Source organism: Callorhinus ursinus, unplaced genomic scaffold, assembly GCF_003265705.2.
Source record: "Callorhinus ursinus isolate GAN/ISIS: 27379988/994484 unplaced genomic scaffold, GSC_fseal_2.0 scaffold79, whole genome shotgun sequence".
NCBI lineage: Eukaryota > Metazoa > Chordata > Mammalia > Carnivora > Otariidae > Callorhinus > Callorhinus ursinus.
Genome location: NW_027397141.1, coordinates 3,300,771 through 3,318,351, shown reverse-complemented (window position 1 = coordinate 3,318,351; position 17,581 = coordinate 3,300,771). Strand labels below are relative to the sequence as shown.

The window sequence follows — 17,581 nt, the reverse complement described above, 5'->3', positions numbered from 1 at the left end:
GAGAGAAAACAATGTCTGGGTGATAACTCTTGTCAGTTTCCCCATTGTCAAACCCAATCTTGCATTCCTCCACACTCACAATATTTCCCCATTGGGAACATGCCTGACATTGCAATTTCTCAAAACTGCAGCTCTGCAGTGAATGCCTAATTCCTGAAACTGCAAAATCTAACAAAAGCTGATTTTTTCCACTGATTTGACTGGCTGACTATTTCGAGACTTTGCATGTGATGACCTGCTGTTCTTCACAAACAACATCTTCAATGTACCCACATGGTTGTTCCGAAGTGGCTGCCCGCAATTAAATCCTTGGGAGCTGCGGGGCATATTCGGAATTACTCAGTGTCCAGAGTTTCCGCCACAGACAAAATTTCCCCCTCGGTTACATTGAGCAGGTTACCGAGTAGCGATGTGTCACTTGCTTTTGAACCCCGGAGCCCGTTGGCCACCTCGGTGCACCAGCCTGACCCAGGGCAGCCTGAGCGCGCCGCTCCCTCACGGTTTTGTGGTGTCTTTAAACTGCGTTCTCTCTCTCAACTGGTGTTGATGTTTTCATATTTAAAGATGAAAAGCCATCCTAGAGTAAAATGTGGCGATCCTGTTTGTTTGTTTTTCATTACCTAAAGAGATGACCTTTTTCTGTCTTGCACCAATCACTTGTTTGGGGTATTTTCTCTGTTTTTCATATTTGTTAAAATTCTTGGTGTGATTTAAGCATAAATTCTGGACCTGACTATTAGGGAAGACAAAGATTTATCTACTTTGTTTTCTCCTCCCCGACCCCTCTCATCCCTCCCCCCAAACTCCAGTCTTTATTACTTTTCAGACCGGCGCCCCCCGCCCCACCCCCACCCCTTGCCGCCCGCCGCCCGGGGTCTCACTCCCTGAAGAAGTCGGCCCGGTTCATCACCCAAACGGGGGCCTCACTCTTCCACCCTGATGGGCGGTGGGGGCTGGAACACATTTCGCCTCCACCCCGCAGTGCTGCTACCGGTCGGGGTTTGCTGGGGGGCCTAAGGGAGGCGACGACTGCGGGCAGAGCCCTGGGTGGGACCCGGCGAAGCACCACGTCCCGGGACCTGCTCTTTCGGTTTTGGTTTCTTACGGAAATAGAACCGCATTAATAGGACGGAGCCTCTGGAGCAGGGAGCCCACCAAACGTTCTCCCCGGGCTCCCCTTCGGAGGAGCGGCCCGAAGACGGCCCAGGAAATGGGAGACGCGGGCATTCTGGAGAAGAAGGAGTTCTGCGGGGCAGCCCATCCCGCCTCGCAAAGCTCCAAGCCCGCGCTGTTATTCGCCCCCCCCCCCGCCTCGCCCCCCCTCCGCGCCGACCCCCTCCAGTGCGGGCTCGGGCCCGGAGTGCGGATGCCTCCTCTCGGCCCCCTCCCCCGCCCTCCCCTCGGCAGCCCGGGGCGCTGGTCCCTCACCTGCCCCCTGCGCTCCCCCTGCCCTCCACCCCGGAGTCCGGGGGTGCGGGCCTTCCATCTCCCCGCTCCTGCCCCCCACCGGGCCGCCGGGGTGCGGCCCCTCCATCGCCTCCTTCCTCCCACGTGTTGCGGCCGGGCCGGGAGACGTGCTTGTTCCGCTAGCTGATTGTAAAAGGGTTTGACTTGCAGCTGACCCCGGGTCAGGACTTTCTCTTTACTAATCCCGCTCTCTTTAAACACAAAAACACTCTGCCTCTTCCCTCGCATCAGTCACCTTAATCCCCCGCGGCTGACACCGCCGGCCCGCGAGCCCGGGCTGCACCGGGCGGGGGTCGCCCCGGCCGCGGGCTCCAAGTCGGTGCCCGGGTTCCCGCCCCTCCCGTGTGAACCAGTGGGGACGAGGCCGAGCGATCGGGGGCGGGGGGGGGGGGGGGGGGGGGGGGGCCAGGGGGGGGGGCGGGCCGACCCCAGCCCAACTCGAAGGCAGCGTCCGGGGCTGCAGCCGCGGCGACGAGGGGCGCGGGGCGGAGAAGGACGCGCGGAGGACAAAGGGAGGCCGGGCGCACAGAGAAAGGAAGGGACTGTGCCGGAGGCGGGAAGGGGACGGAGGTAAAGAGGGAGGCGAGGAGGAAACGCAGGAGCGGCGAGTGGCTAGCGGGACGGGAAGGGGTGCAAAGGGTGCAGAGGGGAGGACGTGAGCCGGGCGCAAAGGCCAGGAAGCCGCCACGACTCCGGCTTCGGGGGAGCAGGGCGGGGGAAGGGCGGCAGGCGAAGCCGGGAGGCCGGCCGCCCCCGCCCGGAGGGGACCCGGGCCGCGCACCGCGCGCACCGGGCGCTGCTGCCCACGCCGCTGGGGTCCCGGGGGCGCGCAGCTGGAGAGGAAGGGCCTGGCAGGGGGCAGAGGAGGGGCGGGGATGAGGGCTCTGCGCCCCCCGCCGGGCCTCGCCCTCGGGCTGGGGGCCTGCGGGCTGGGGGGGGGGGGGGGCCCCGGGGCCGGGGGGGGGGGGAGGGCGAAAGGTCCCTGTGTCCCTCGCCCGGCCCCCGCGCTGCCCCGACCCTGCAGGCCCGGGGGCGGGGACCAGACCCACCTCCCTCGGCTGCTCGCCCGGAGGGCCTGCGCCCCTCTCCCCTCCCCTTCTGGCCCGGCCTTTCAATCCCGCCGAATAGTCGTGCTGGAAAAGGAGCTGCGCCAAGGCCAAGTCTGCTTTTCACTTGAAGTTTCCAAGGAATCAAACCTATTATTACATTCTGCCGCCGACGTTTCTGGAGCCTCTGCCCCGCGGCCCAGGCTGCGGAAGCGGGGAGGGGGGTGAGGGGGACCAGGGAGAGGGCGGGCGAGCAGAGCGGGCGCCGCGGGCGGTGGGTGCAAGAGCCTGGCCGCCCCGGAGCGCGTCTTCCGGGGCCCGGGACGGTTTCTCGAATTAACCGGAATTTTCCGGAGACAGATCTCTGCATGGCCCAGTCTTTGTCGGGAAAATGAAATGCGTGAATATGCGTGTTATTCTTCTCCCACATGCATGATTTTAATAGACCTATCAGTCACGCTACCCGACACACATCTGCAGATCAGGCGCGCGCCGTACCCGCGACTGGTTTTAAAATTAATTCATTTCATTTAGCTACTAGTGGGTTTCTTTGGCCGGGCGTGGGGGGTTGGTGTTAGAGTCTTAACAACAAAAAGGGCCCGTTAGTTTAAAAAAAAAGGGGTGGTGGTGGTGGTGGTGGTGCGGAACAAGAGTAAACCCCCTCCAGCAAACCGTGCTACCCACAGCTTGGACAGCGGGGCCGCGGCCAATGGCCGGTTTATGAGCGATTCTCTCAGGCGCTGCTGCACGAAGTTACGCGAACTTTGTACAAGGCCCCCAAACGAGTCTTGTCCACACGGTTTTCGAACAAAATTGGAATAAGCGATAGAAATGCCACCCTGTGATTTGGGAAGTGAGTGAAGCCATCATATAAAAATCATCATATACTATTTCATTTCGTGAATATGACGAGCAGCACCTTGACAAGAACCGGATTCACGGTTGAGTGAGACGTCTGCAAGGGCCTAGTGGAATATTTTCTCCACCAATGTAAGTTGGAGAAACGCTGCTGGGGTGATAGGGTCTCAGTCCTGAGATGAATCCCAGCCATGGTCTGCTCCCCCATCCCGGTTATTTCTAAATAGAGTCATTAACGAATTTATATTTGCTTTTTGCCATGTTCCAACCAACAAAACAAATATGCTGCATTGCAGGAATTCCTATTTTAAGGTCTTCCTGGGTTTTTAACAAAGTGGCTCCCAGCACCTGGCATTGAATTCAGCTATGTATGAGACACGTGTGGAAAAATGCCAAACTATAAACTCACCTTCCAAGAAACCAAGGGACAGCTCTGCCTGGAACTCCTGCATACTGCTAAACTTTTTAGAGTCTGAAGCACTTCCAGTGTGACCCACATTACTAATAGTGTGATGAGCTAAGACTTGGAGGCCAACAGCTGAGCCCAGATACAAACCTGGGTGTACACATATGTGAGCATGGCCACACATCTGTCTGCCACCTTAGTAAATGCAGGTGGACGCTGAGATTAGGAGTCAGCAAAAGAACCCAGAGAGTCTATCTAGTTGCACATTTCAGAGTCAATGTGGCCTGCTCCTTAAGCTGGGTGTGGTGAATTAACAGAGCATTACAGAATTTCCCAGAGCATCTCCCAGAGGAGACTGTGTGTGGCATGCATTCATTTATTCCCCGACTATCTCATGATGCTGATCCACTCAGCAATCCATATAGATCCAAATAACTTCAGATTTCTAAAGCTTAAAAAAAAAAAAGGAAGAAAAAAGAGGGGACTTTATTATCTTGTTAGAAAGAAGCAGTGGACATCATTCTTGAGATTTTTGCAGTCACTTTAAAAAATGCATGGTTTAAGCAAAATTACCAAAATGACTCCAAAAACTTACACATGTCAATTGCCAGGTTAACATTTTACTTAAAGCTATTCTCCAATGCAGGCTGAATGTGGTTCTCATTAACCTGCTAGCATAGGCCCGTTTTTGGTTAGATGGTCTATGCTCATTCCAGGACAAGAAAAGAAAATGACGGGGAGGCCTAAGGCTGATGAAATCAACATGTTTTGATGTGGCCTAAAGGCTTTCTTTTTTCCCCAAAAATATAATTTCATCTCTATGTTGTGACTAATTTCAAAATGTATTTGCTACAGTGTAACTTTTAAATGCAATATTTAATGCTGTCAGATTACTTGAAGACAAAGTTTTACAGAAAACTTTAAATTCCAGAAAAAAACTGCAATGTACCCATAAACACCTAGAAAAAATATAATTAAAAAATTTAAAGCATCAAACACCCTCCGATCTCATGAGGAATAATAAACATCACATTTTGTGTATCCCAGTTCACGCTGGGGATGGGGAGAGTGGTCCGGTGAGTGTGTGTGGGGTGGGAGGCGGAGAGAGAGAATTCAAGATCATTCTGCCCTTTCCCAAGGAGAAATAAGCCAGAGGGAGGGGCTGAGGAGGGACGGAGTGGGCTCCGCTGCAGTACATTTTGGTTCAAAGGGTGTTTCCTTGAGTCAAATTCAGATAAATTCCATTTGCAATCTTGCTAATTGCAGAGGAATTGGGGCATCGGTAACCCCGCGGTGGTCTTTGTCATCCACCCGTAGCTTGGTCCCGCCATTGGGGTCTTCCTCCTCCAGACCAAACTGGGGAAGATCCCCGGCCCACTGGAGGACGCAGAGCCTGCCAGTGTCCGCCCGCAGTTAGAAACAACACACGAAAGGGCCAGACTATAAAATGAGGGGTGTTTTTTTTTTTTTATCCTGGTAATTATTTCTTGATCCATATTAACACTGTAAACGCTACAAAATAAATCTATCGATTTAAACTTTCTTCCCTTCCACTGAAAGAAGCTCCGTGAAGATCGTACCCTCCCCCTGAGGATCCCTCACTTTTAGTTTATGCTGATAATTTCTTTCTCCTTTGTCAGATTTACTAATTGTATTTTGAGCTCACAAAACATGCATATAAAATTAGCACGTTCCACATTATGGGGGAAAACTGGGCTTTTTTTCTCTCTCTCTTAAATTTATTGACTCAAAACTCGATGCATTTTTTTTAAGGAGAGGTCTTTTTTCGTCTTTAGAAGAAAGGCTTTTTAGGAAATTATGTACATAATCTGAATCCCCCTCCCCACACCGCAACGCCTAAAATAAAAATTTCACAATGCATTTACAAGAAATAATACAAAACAAAACAAAAAAAAATGGAAATGCTCAGATACAGAAAGTTTTACAAAACCCAGAATATAACGCTGCCATTTGAAAGGAGTGGGGAGATCTCTTTGTATAAATTAACAAACCAACCCAAAAAAGCGATAACAACTACAAAAAACTCGTAAGTGTTTGGATCTGCCTTACTACATCGATAACAAATGAGAACAGCTCCCCGGCACCGGGTCTAGGGTAACCGAAGGCCGTCAGGAAGCGATGCAGGATGCGAGTGGGCGCGCCGGCCGGGCTAGAAAAGTTGGAGTCGCCTCTCACTTGGTTTGGTCTTTGTCCCCTCGAGCAAAGAAAACGCTTTCTGCCTCCTCCGTGAATGATAAATACTGTACAAAAAGTCTCAAGAAAACACCGAAGTCAGTCTAAACCACAGGCTGTTGTCTGCGCCTGGCAGTCCCCAGGAGCTCCCGGAAAGGTGAGCTGGGGGGCGTGTGTCACCCGCATTCGTCGCCAGTGTTTTCCTCTTTACAAGAACGTGGAAACGTCTGTACAAAAGCAAGGCCGCTCGGCGCCGGGCGCCCGGGCGGGCCGCGCGCTCCTCTTCGCGCGTCGTGGGCGCGGGCCGCAGTGTCCCCGCGTCCCTAAATGTGCGTCAGGGGCACCGTGCCGTTGACGCCCGCGCCCGCGCCCTGGTAGTGCTGCGGCAGCGAGTGCAGCCGGCTCTGCGCCGCCGCTGCTGCGGCTGCCGCCGGGTCGCCGCTCTCGCCGGCGGGCAAGTACATGCTGATCATTTCGCGCAGGTCCCCGGGGCACGGCGCCCGCGAGTGCGCCGGGGCGGGAGGGCTGCCGCTCGGCTCAGACTTGACGAGCGAGCCCAGCGCGCCCAGGGCGCCCGACGACGCGGCCGCCGCCGCCGCCGCCGCCGCCACGGCCGAGTTCTGGTGCGCGCCGCCCGCGGCGGCGGCGGCGGCGGCCGCGGCGCCGTAGGGGAGGCCGCCGTAGCCCGAGGGCGAGGCGCTCATGTAGCCCTGCGAGTTGGAGATGGGGCTGTATTGCAGCGCGCCCATGTCGTAGCGGTGCATGGGCTGCGGGTTGTGCGGGTGCGCGTGCGGGTGGTGCGGGTGCGGGTGCGCCGGGTGCGCGTGCGGGTGCGCGCCGCCCGCGCCCGGGTGCTGCCCGTAGGCCAGCTGCGCCTCCTGCATCATGGCCGCGGCCGCTGCCGCCGCCGCCACCGAGCCGGGGTAGGCGCCGTTGGCCCAGCCGTTGACGTGCGCGTAGCCGCCGCCCGCCGCGCCGCCCGGGCTCTCGAGGCGCTGGCCCACGGCCGCCGCGCCCACACCCACGCCCACGCCCATGGCCACGGCCGCGCCGCCGCCGCCCGCTCCGGCCGCCAGCAGCCCGCCGGCCAGCGAGTACTTGTCCTTCTTGAGCAGCGTCTTGGTCTTGCGGCGCGGCCGGTACTTGTAATCCGGGTGCTCCTTCATGTGCAGCGCGCGCAGCCGCTTGGCCTCGTCGATGAACGGCCGCTTCTCGGCCTCGGACATGACCTTCCACTCGGCGCCCAGGCGCTTGCTGATCTCCGAGTTGTGCATCTTGGGGTTCTCCTGGGCCATCTTGCGCCGCTGCCCACGGGACCACACCATGAAGGCGTTCATGGGCCGCTTGACCCGGTCCTGGTTGGCCTTGGCGACCCCACCGCCGCCGCCGCCGCCGCCGCCGCCGCCGCCCGCCCCGGCCGGGCCCGACAGGTTCGTGGGGGCCTGGGCGCCGCCAGGCGAGTGCAGGTCGGTCTCCATCATCATGCTGTACATCGGGGCGGCCCGCGGGTTCACCGGCACCGCGCGGGGAGGGCCAGGAGCATAGACGGCCGGGGGTGGAGGATGGAGAGGGGCTCAGTGGAACAGAGCGAGACGTGGGGAGGGTGCTGAAGTCCTACCAGAGAGAAGGACGGGGCAGGCGGAAGCAACGACGACAGAACAAGAGGCAAAAACACACGCACTCAGCGCAGGTCCAGCTCACAGGTGCAAAGTTTCTCCTCGTGCTCAAACCACTTGCCGGAGACGGCGATGGCCGGGGTCGCCGCCGCCGCCGCCGCAGCCCTGTCGCCTCGGCGGAGCGGTGCAAACAGGTGCAGTCGTGGCCAAGTTGCAGCTCCACTTTTCGGGACGCGAGCGGTGCGCGGGGCCTGGCCCGGGGCTCTCTGCCTCCTCCTTGCCGGCCGCCGCCGCGCACTGCCTCCTTACTCCTGCACTGGGTCCTCAGCGGCCTCCAAGTCCGGGGCTGCAACTTCTAGCAGCGCGGCGCGCCGCGTGCGCTGGGCATGTGCCGGTCCCAGGTGCCCGGGGGGAGCGTGGCGCCGAGGGGGGGCGCGGAGGGGGGCCGTTGGGGAGGGGGGCAGGGGGCAGCGCTGGGAGCGCAGGCGCGCGGAGAGGGCCTGAGAGCTGGGCCGCCGAGCCCGGGACTGGCTGCCCACTGCCTGCCCGAGGCCGTGCGCTCGGAGCGGAGGCGCACGCGGGGCCGGCGGCGCGCGGGGCCCAGCAGCCATACGCCGGGCCCGGGCTGCCATTAAATGAGCGCACCGCGGCCAATGGGAGCCGGCGGCGGCGGTGATTTGCATGGCGCGCTGGCGAGTGACGTGGGGAGGGAGTAGATGCTCGGGGCGCGGGCGGCGGGGCGGGAGGAGGGGAGGAAGGAGGGAGAGCAGGGGCAGGAAGGAGGGGGAAGGAGGCCTGGGAGGGGGCACAGCCACGCTGCTTCCTGAGCGCGCGCGGCGGCGGCAAACCCCGAGCTCGCCCTCCTCGCCTCTCCCGCCCGCGCGCTCCGAACGATTAAGGTTGGGTTTAAAAGCGGAGACGAATAAAAGAATCGTTCGGGGCGGGAGGAAGAGCGGCAGGAGGGGCGGGGGGTGGGGTGGGGATACAGCCTGGAGCCTTGTTTAAACAAGTGCAGTGGAGACCCAGCTTCTCTGCACCCCCGCCGTCCAACTCTGCGCTTGCTGGGGAGGGGAAAGTTGGGACCGTGGCGAGAACCTCACCCCCGGCAGGCCCCGAGGCCTGGGAGGGACAGGCGCGCCCTCCGGAGTCGGAGGTAGTGGGGGGCGTCTGAGATCCGCAACTCGAAAGCCCCCCACGGGTTCTTCTGTGAGACCCTCCCAGGGATACCTGCTCCGCCGCCGCGTGTGAGAAGTTCTCCAGTGCCCCCTCTCGTAGGAAGGCCTTCCCATCCAGGCCCCAAGAATTCCCCTAAAGGTGGGGGGGGGGGGCGTTTTTGTCAGACTTGGCTCCATAGCTGCTTTTAGCATCAGCCCTGAACATTTTTTTTTTTTGAGGGTCTTCCAATGAGCTTGGGGGTTATAGGCGCGTACTCTTCTCAATTTAGCTTTTTCCTCCTAAAAAGAAATTGCTAGGGAACTAGGAAACAAGATCTATCTGGAATCTAGTAGCAACTCAACAGTTGAAAAAGTTTGTTTAAATCGCAAAAGAATGATGGATCCCGCGCTCTTCTGGAGCGAATCTTCCAGCATTTGTTTGCCCAAGAACTGTGAAAACTGTGTGAACGGAGTAGGGCCCACTGGACACCGAACGGGGAAAATGGAGCCTCACGATTAAGCGGCAAATGCCGTTTTCCTACATTATGCGAACGAAAGGCCTGGTTCTTGGGAGGAGGAAGGCCCCACCTGCGGTTATAATAACTAAACTTTAAAGTGTCTTCCAGTTGGGGACGCACAAGAGATTTCCAAACCCAATCTCAAAGCCCCCACCATCGCGCTCACGCTACTGTTTCCGTCCGAACGATAAGCAAGTGGCCCAAGGACTTCTTGCAGAGAGTCCGTTGAGCCCAAGCATCCCTCATGCGTACTCCACGCGGGCGCCCGTGTAGCACCGCAGAGGGAGGTGCTTAGGAGACTGCGGGTGGGTAAAGCCGAGCCTAAGCAAAGCGGCATGACTGACCCTCCCGTAGTGGAAGTAAACGGGTCAGGATGAGGGTGGCCCTGAGCGTACTAATACGGATGTTTAAGTATGCTGGGCAGTGACTACGTGACACCTTATTCCCCCCCCCCACCACCACTGAAAAAAAATTCTGAGGTTGTGAATATCCTGACCCCATTGCTTGTCCACGGTGCAGGGATCCTCCTTTCCCTCCTCTCAATTACTATGATTGTTACTGTAGCCTTTTTATTACTATTTCAAGGTTGCTACGGTGCAGTGCAACAGCAAATTGGTCTCTGCAGATTGAACTGCTTCCGTTTCAGGCCATTCAGTGTTTCATAGTGAACTCATCAAATAATACATAATTATATTAGAAAGGAAACGTCATTTTGTATTTAATTTTTCACTAAAGGTCTAGGTTATAAACTTGGTTTTCAACTACCTTCTCATTTCATCAATCCAGTTTGTTAAATCTTTTGATTTGTTGTATGCACTACCTCCAAATATCAGTTACATTGTGAGTGAACAAAAAAAGAACAAGAATATTGTTTAAGAATGCTACAGCCCCGTTTTTCTTTTGATAATTTAGGAGGCGATGGGTGTGCAGTGAAATCCAGTGTGTTATGGAAAGTCAGCAAGATTGAAATAAAGGAAATGGTTTACAAATTATAAACTATATTATCCACTTAGCAATTGAAAGATTTCTTTTCCTCTGCTTTTCAATTTAGATTTTAAACTAAATAGCCTAAGACCCCCTGAAAATGCTTTGTGTGAGTCAAGCTTGGCACATTATTTTCCATATCAATGGAGCAATTTATTTTATAAACACCCCGCACTCCAGTTAGCATTGCAGGAATGCTTTATGCTTTTGGGAACTTGGATAGCCGACTTTGAAATGGTCTGGTTTCTTTCTACCATAGTCCTGAAAATTGTTTCCAAATACGATGTTACCCTTGTTTTCCAGAGCCTCTAAATAGGAGGTAAATGGTTTAGCCTTGTGTGAGATCATGCTAGTGCTTAGCGTTCAGGGCGCTCTCCATAAGCCCTTTTTAGTGACGAGATGTTCCCTGGGCCCAGGCGGGTGCACACTCTATGGGTGCCCACGTGCAGAAGCATTAAACCAGAGCCGCAGGTGTAACTTGTTGCCAAGTGATAGATGATTGGCAGCAGTCGCCTGTGCCAATTAGGCAGTGGCAGGGCGGTGAGTGCCAGACCTCTCCGTGCCTTCCGTCCTGGCATGGAGGCTGAGGAGCGTTGTATCACCTCCTGCCTTAATGGCTTTTGGGAGCCTCAATTGCTTGCTCCTTCTGACCCCTCTCTCCCCAGTGACTCTTTAAAAGGAGAGAAAACGGTCCAAAACCCAGTTTGAAAAACACCTCCTCTCCCCGGTTTTGTTACTCCCTCCCACCCCCCACCAGGTTGGCAGGGGCCTCCTTCACACTGGAGGGCTTCTCCAAGGTTGGGCACTGGAGGGTTTGAAGACAGACTACACTATTTTCCAGTAATGTCAGGGCCCAGGCCCTGACTGAGGGATTACCTTGCTGTTGATTGACCACATTGGTTCTTTTGGCTTTTCAGAGACTTCATTGTATCTCTTCGCTCAAAATGCCAAAATGAAGATCAACTCGGAAATATGGATGAGTAAAGATACTTCCCGTTCTTTTATTTAACTTGTGGGCATGATCTGAAAGGAAATTCAGATCCAAGCCTCCTCAGAGGACATGATACACACACATATGCTTATGTATCCATATGTGTGTACACACAGAATATATGTGCGTGTACATGCAGAATATGCACACATATATGCACGCATGCCCACAAAGAATATATGCAGACATAAACATACATGTGTTCAGGCAGGGTAGATGCATATGTGTTCTTAGGTGTATAAACATTCCGAATATATGCATATGTATGTGTGTGATGTATTTAGGCAATTATACAAAAGCCCTTGACTCTCAAATAAATTGATTTCTGGACTTCTACCACCACTAGCGAAAACTGTTTTTGTGGAGTAACTAAAACTTTTGGCTCTGGCTTTTCCCCCCCCTCCCTGTGGTTGTGCTTAGGAGGAACCCCGGGAGCAGAGAGGGTCACTGTGGATAGAATCCCCTGTAGATTGCCCCCAGCACTCTTTAAAGGAAAGCTACCTTTCAGGCACCTAGAGGTGACTTTCTGTACCAGCGCCAGTCTAAAGCTCCAAGCAGGTGGAGAGATGGACAGGTCAGGAGTTGGGGGGTGGGGACGGAAGTTGGTGAAAGGTCACCGTAGGGGAACCGCGAAGCCTAAAAACGCCTGTCTTGGGCGGCCTTGGCGCAGCCGGCCCGTCCTGGGGACACCCGCCCGGGGGATGCGCGCAGACCGCGGGCCGCTGCCCGCCCACAGTTCCGCTCCTGCGGCTTCCGGGACGCGTGGACAACCGAGGCCCTGCGTAGACGCCTCCGTGCACCGCCCGGGGCGCAGCCTTGCAGGCTCTGGTGTCGCCCCAAAGGGCTCAGACCAGAGTCTAGGGAGGCAAATCCTGAGGGAGGGAGCCGCCAATTCAAGGCCGGATTTGCGGAGAGAAAAAAGTGATCGGAGAAGAGCGAGCGCGGGCGAGGAGAAAAAGGGAGACCCGGAGGCCGCTGAGGCCTTCGAGGCCGTCTCTGCCGACAGGAGGCGCAGGCCGAGGAGAGGCGGGAGGGACGGCGGCGCCGGCGGGCGCCGCTGCAGGGGGACAGCGCCGGGAGGGCGGCGGCGGAGGCCGCGTTTCCCCCCTGCCCGGAGCCGCGGGAGCGCGGGCCGCGATCGCCGTCTGCTGGCCGCCGCCGCCCTCGCCGCCTCGCGGAGCCGCCGGCCTCCGGCCCCCGCTCTCCGCCGCCGCGCCCGGTTCCCGGCTCCTGCAGCCTCGCGCGCCGCTCCAGGGCTCGGCGCGCGTCTTCGGGGTTTTTCGAGCCGGGGTGCGCGGGGGAAGGCTGGGGGTCGTGGCGGGGGTGGGGGGCGCTTGTCTGTCCCGGGTCCCCGGGCGCCCTCGGGCCCCCTCCGCGCCCTGACCCTGCTAACTTGGCCCGTTGTTCCCAAACAAAGCCAACCGAGCCAAAGTAGCACAAAAGTTTCTTTGTTGATTTTTTTTCTTTCTTTTAAAGGAGAAAAAACTAGTCATGGAAGAGGGGAAAGAAGAAGAAGACAAAGAACCGCTCGTAGGGCATCTGTGCCATTTAGGGGGAGCAACAGAGCAGGGGACCTGTGCAGCCTCCCTGAGCGCACAGGTCCGCCGTCCACTCCTTCCGCTGGGAGCGTCCGGGTGTGGAGGGCTGAGCCTGTAGCGTCTCCAGGAAAGGGGGAATAAAGCCCTTCCCCTCGAAAGCAAACACGGCTTTCTTCCCAGCCGTCAGTGTGGGGGTCCGTAAATTCACACTGAAGAGCAAACAACCGTGTGTGTGTGCGTGCGTGTGTGCTGTTTTGTGCCTCCTAGCTCTCTGGGTGAAAGCATTTGGAGAATCTCTGGGAGCTTTCGAGTAGGGGCTCACCCTGTGAGCAGTACTCACACATATAATTCAAATTTCACAGCTGACCTGCTCTGAAAACCTCAATCAGCTTCTAATTGAAGGGAAAACAAAATATTGCTTCCCTACAGCAGAGCTAACGATTTAATCATTATATCAGACATTATAGCTTTTAATTAGGCTAATGCTGATACTGTATGGAAAGAGATAATTCAACACAGTTCTTGATGAATTCTGTAATTGGGTTAACGGCGGAGCTGTTGGGGGAGAGACGTCAATATTCAAGCTGCGTCTGTAGCCACCAGGTTTATGAATGAAAGAGAGAAGACAAGGGGAGGGAAACACTGAGACCCGAGGGGAGCCTTGCGCCCTCGGCCCCGGCGGAGCTGCGAGCGCTCAAGAGGGAGGGCGGCGGCGGGCCGGGCGCGCGAAGCTGGGCGGCCGCGGGGTGCCAGGCCGCCGGGGCCTCGCCTCCAGCGAGCGCGGGCTCCTCCTGCCGCTCGGCCTGCCCGGCCCTTCTGTGGGAAACTTTCCCACCAGAATCTCGGCCACCTGCCCCGTACACCTGGACGCTGGCGTCCCCTCGAGGGGGCCCCCACTCAGCCCAAACCAAACCAATCGAGGCGGAGAGCCGGGCCGAGCGCAGCTTTAGCGCGCAGTTCTGCTGGGCGGCCTTCAAAGACGCGACGAGCTCTGCCCGGGCTCCCACCCCTCGCCCGGCCCGGGGCGCCAGCCGGGAGGGCCTGGCGTCCCCCGCCCAGGGCAGCCGTCGCCGGAGGGCACGGCAGGCTGCCCGCATTCTCGTGTCCACACCGATTAACAACTTGGCGAGCGAGCGGCTCGGGTGAGGACCCGGGCTAGTGCCCAGCGGCCTGGCCGGTGGGCCTGGGCCAAGCCGCTGCTTCACGCCGGGGCCGCAGGCGGAGCTTGACCAGAAGCCGCCGGCCCCGCGTCCCCGGCCTCGCCCGGTCACTGGAAGCCCTGCGGGGAAGCCGGGAAGGAGACGGCCGCCAGACGCGCGTGCGGAGAGCGAGCTGGGCCGGAGTGCGGGGGCGTCGGCGCCCCTCCCCTCCGCGCCCGCCTGCCCGCGGCGGCCGCTGCGCCGTGCCGCCTGTCCTCCCGGGGGCGCGTGCGGCCCAGAGCCGAGGCCGAGCTGGAAGAGCCCCCCGCCTTGTAGGACCCGCCAAAGCCGTGCTCAAGTCCGTGGATCCGCACAGCTGACCTGACGGCGCCAGGGCCTTGGAGTTTGAGGAGAAAATTATGGCGCCTCTAAAATGTGGATGGGCTTTTTTAGGCCACCTGAGTCGCCTTTTCTGCTGTTTTAATCCGAATGACTTCACAGTGTGTTTTTTATGTACTTTTTATATTTCTGCAACACCCCCCACCCCCCGGCAAATTTTGTCTTACTCCTTGGCTTAACTACCTCACTCAGCGCAAGAGTCTCCTTCAAGATAAATATACTGCATTGTGATTCATCCTTGTCTTATTTTGTCAGTAATTACCACAAAATTAAATGGGTCACTGGTAAAGTTTCATTTACACAAACCCCCATAATTAACAGTTTGAATACACCTTGTTACATTGTACAAAAGTTGTAATTTTCTAACGCGTGTAGGTTTTTATTGGTAAAGAATGCTTGTGTCCCATGTGATAGTAAGAACACAAAGCACCTCCTCTGAGGGTAGGTGTATTTGGTTTTCTAAGCTCCTGTAAAGACTCATCAAAGATCAAACTTTCCGGGATGGGGGGAGCTTCCTAACTATTCAAATTAAAATCTGTAGAATGTAAAGATCTGAGAATACAGGACCTCTGCTTGAGCTAACTTCTAAAGCCAAAGTCCTTGGGAGAGGCAAGGAGCCCCTGCAGGTGAACGCACACGGCCAGCAGGCTCTGGCTGCCCAGGTTCCTTTCTGCAGAGCTGAGAACCGCTCTTTCAAGCAGCGTCAGCGACCCCACCGGGTCCAGGCGAGGCCAGGTGAGCCGGTGACCAGGGGCGTTTGCAGGAAAGAGCCGCGGGGAGCAGGAGAGAGCCCTGTATCACATTCTCTCATTAGCCCCACATAGAAAAGGCATCACTCACAAGAGGAGACAAGTCATAAGGAATTTCTAATGAAAAGAAATAAAGCGAAATCAGAGATGCTTTTTCTTACAGGCCATCCCTGTTATTGCAAATTAGATTAGCTACACAGGCTTCAATATCAACATGACACGGGTTCACGGGAGTGAAAGGAGCATCCACTCCAATCTCTCCTTTCATCGAGGCGTCTCACATAAATTACATCTTGTCCTTTAATACACTTTTCAGTGAGATTAAAACATCACTTTGACACAATTTCAAGCCTTTCAGTTGCGTGTGTTGCTTACTCCAGAAAACTGCAAACACAGAAGTAGGTCCGCTGAGATCTTCCAGCCGTGGAACTGGGCTCCAAAGCTCGCACCACTGCCCTGCGCTCTGAGCTAAGAGAGGGCCCTCTGGCTGCACTGGAATGCTGGTTACCTTACCTGGCGGGGACAGACACCAGCTGTCCTCAGAGGGGAAATCCCATTTCCCTCCCGCGGGGTGAAGGCCTGGGGCCGACCTGGCCGTGTGGGCCTTTCTGGAGAGCACACTCGTATTATTCATTTGTCATTACTTGTGGTGGCAGCCTTTGGACAAGAGGGATGGGGAAGGACCTGCAGCAACCCCAAAGCATCCCCAGGGATGCCCCTTCCCCACAGGATGCCAACTAACGTGGGGAGCAGGCACCATGAAAATGAGATGGAGGAGGTTTCGCAGATCAGAGAGAGAAACAGCCTTGTTCCAGAGCAACTTGGAACCTTAAATCTTGTGGGCAGTGAGGAAAAAGTGAGTGAACATAGTTTCCTGCAAAACCGGCTGAAGGAAGATCCCACCTTTCCAACCGTCTGCGGGCGCTGTCTCTCCCTTCAGGGACTGCCTGCTCCCGGACTGGCACCCACCGCTCTGGGGAGTGGCCCCAAAAGGACAAAGGGCCCCACCGGGCAGCCCAGGAGGGGTACTCAGGTTGCAGGGTACGAAGTCTCTGATGGCTTTATATTTTGACTAAAATTGTGTTCAACCCTCAGAACACACAGCCACATTTGCTCCTGGAGGAGAGGCTACTTACTGCCCACCTTCCCAGGTAGACTGGGTCCTCTGCCAGTGAGCAGGTAGGCTGCCACCCGGAGCGGAGCCGCAGCACCTCCTTCTACTGGTGGGCTGGGAGCCCGTGGGCAGCAAGTCTAGCAGCCCACGGTTCACCCAGGTCCTCGGAGGGAGGCCTCGCCCTTTCAAGCCCGAGCCTGTCCCCCAGCCCCCAGCCCCTGACCTGCCGACTCCCACGCCTGGCTCGGTCTTTTGCTCCATCCTGTCCAGGAATAAAAAGGACCCAGAACTCAAGGCCACCTGAACATTTTCTGTCGCTTTCAGGGAGCATGCTTGGTGTTCTCTGTGTTCCAAAATGCTCAGGCCAAGCTACCCGGCCCGCCGCGCCCTTCCGGGAAGGAACCTGGCAACACGGAGGGGGGCGGGGCGGTATTCCTCGCTCTGTGGGTCCCAGCCTTAACCAGGGGTCCTCAGCCACAGTGGGATGTGTCTGGCACAGTGGTCGGCACAGGGCACTTCCGTGCCCTTGCCACTTCGCTAGCCCCAAGCTGGGCGGGGAAGGGGCCTAGGGTAACAAGATCATGGTCCTGGGGTAGATCAGAGCAGGAGCCCTCCTTTCCCAACTCCTGCGTGAGGAAAGACACCGACCTGGCCGCCTGGACAACACCGCTGCGGTGGGCAGGGCTTCAGGGGTCCCCTCCGCTACCTGGGGGTGCCATCAGGGCAACCCCCTCCCCCCTCGCGCCCTTGCCCTTCACAAAGGGGCTTCCAGGACGCCGGCCCCTCGCGCTCCGGGAAATCAATGCGGTAAAGCGGGCTTTTAATGGGTTAATTGACTGGCGGCCGCTATCGTGCTCAAACACCTGTTTCTTGCAGGCTGAGGCAGCCAGCCTCGCTCTGTTCCCGGTCGATGGCTGCCAGGCCGGCCCCGCCCGCTCCGTCCATTCCAGCACCGGCCCCAGCCGAAAATCCATTTCACCTTTGAAACTTCGCGACCTTTCCTCGCCGCGGGCGGCTCAGACCTGGGAAATAGGGGCGGAAGCGGGCGCCGGGCCCGCGCGGGTGGGGAGGCTCCTGGCTGGGCGCTTGGAGGACCCAGGCGTGCGCCGCGTTGTACCGACCGAGATGACGAGCGGGAGCGATTTCGTAGGAGGAGGGAGGAAGCGCCGAGGGGGCCTGGGCGCCCGCGCCGGGGTCACCTCCACCGCTCAGCAGGCGGGGCTTTGGGGGACCCAGGAACCCACCTCGGGGCGCCCTCCCCTAGCCGGCGGGATCTAGACGTCGGCCACGCCCGCGGGGTTCGCGGCCAGGCGCCGGGTGGGTCCGGGCGTTCGCCGCAGGTCAAGGGCTCTCTGTTCATTGGTGTGTGTGTGTGTGTGTGTGTGTGTGTGTGTGTGTGTGTGTGTGTG

The 17,581-nt window shown here is 57.4% G+C and overlaps 1 protein-coding gene and 1 long non-coding RNA gene across 2 annotated transcripts in view; both read right to left on the bottom strand.

Moving 5' to 3' along the window:
- Positions 1-17,581, bottom strand: part of LOC141371579 (uncharacterized) — a 54,312-nt gene that overhangs the window by 36,378 nt on the left and 353 nt on the right. The window lies entirely within an intron of this gene.
- On the bottom strand, positions 6,294-7,940 carry SOX1 (SRY-box transcription factor 1). The gene has a single exon (XM_025874496.2). It carries the CDS (start codon positions 7,461-7,463, stop codon positions 6,294-6,296), a length of 1,170 nt encoding a protein of 389 aa, XP_025730281.1. The 5' UTR covers positions 7,464-7,940.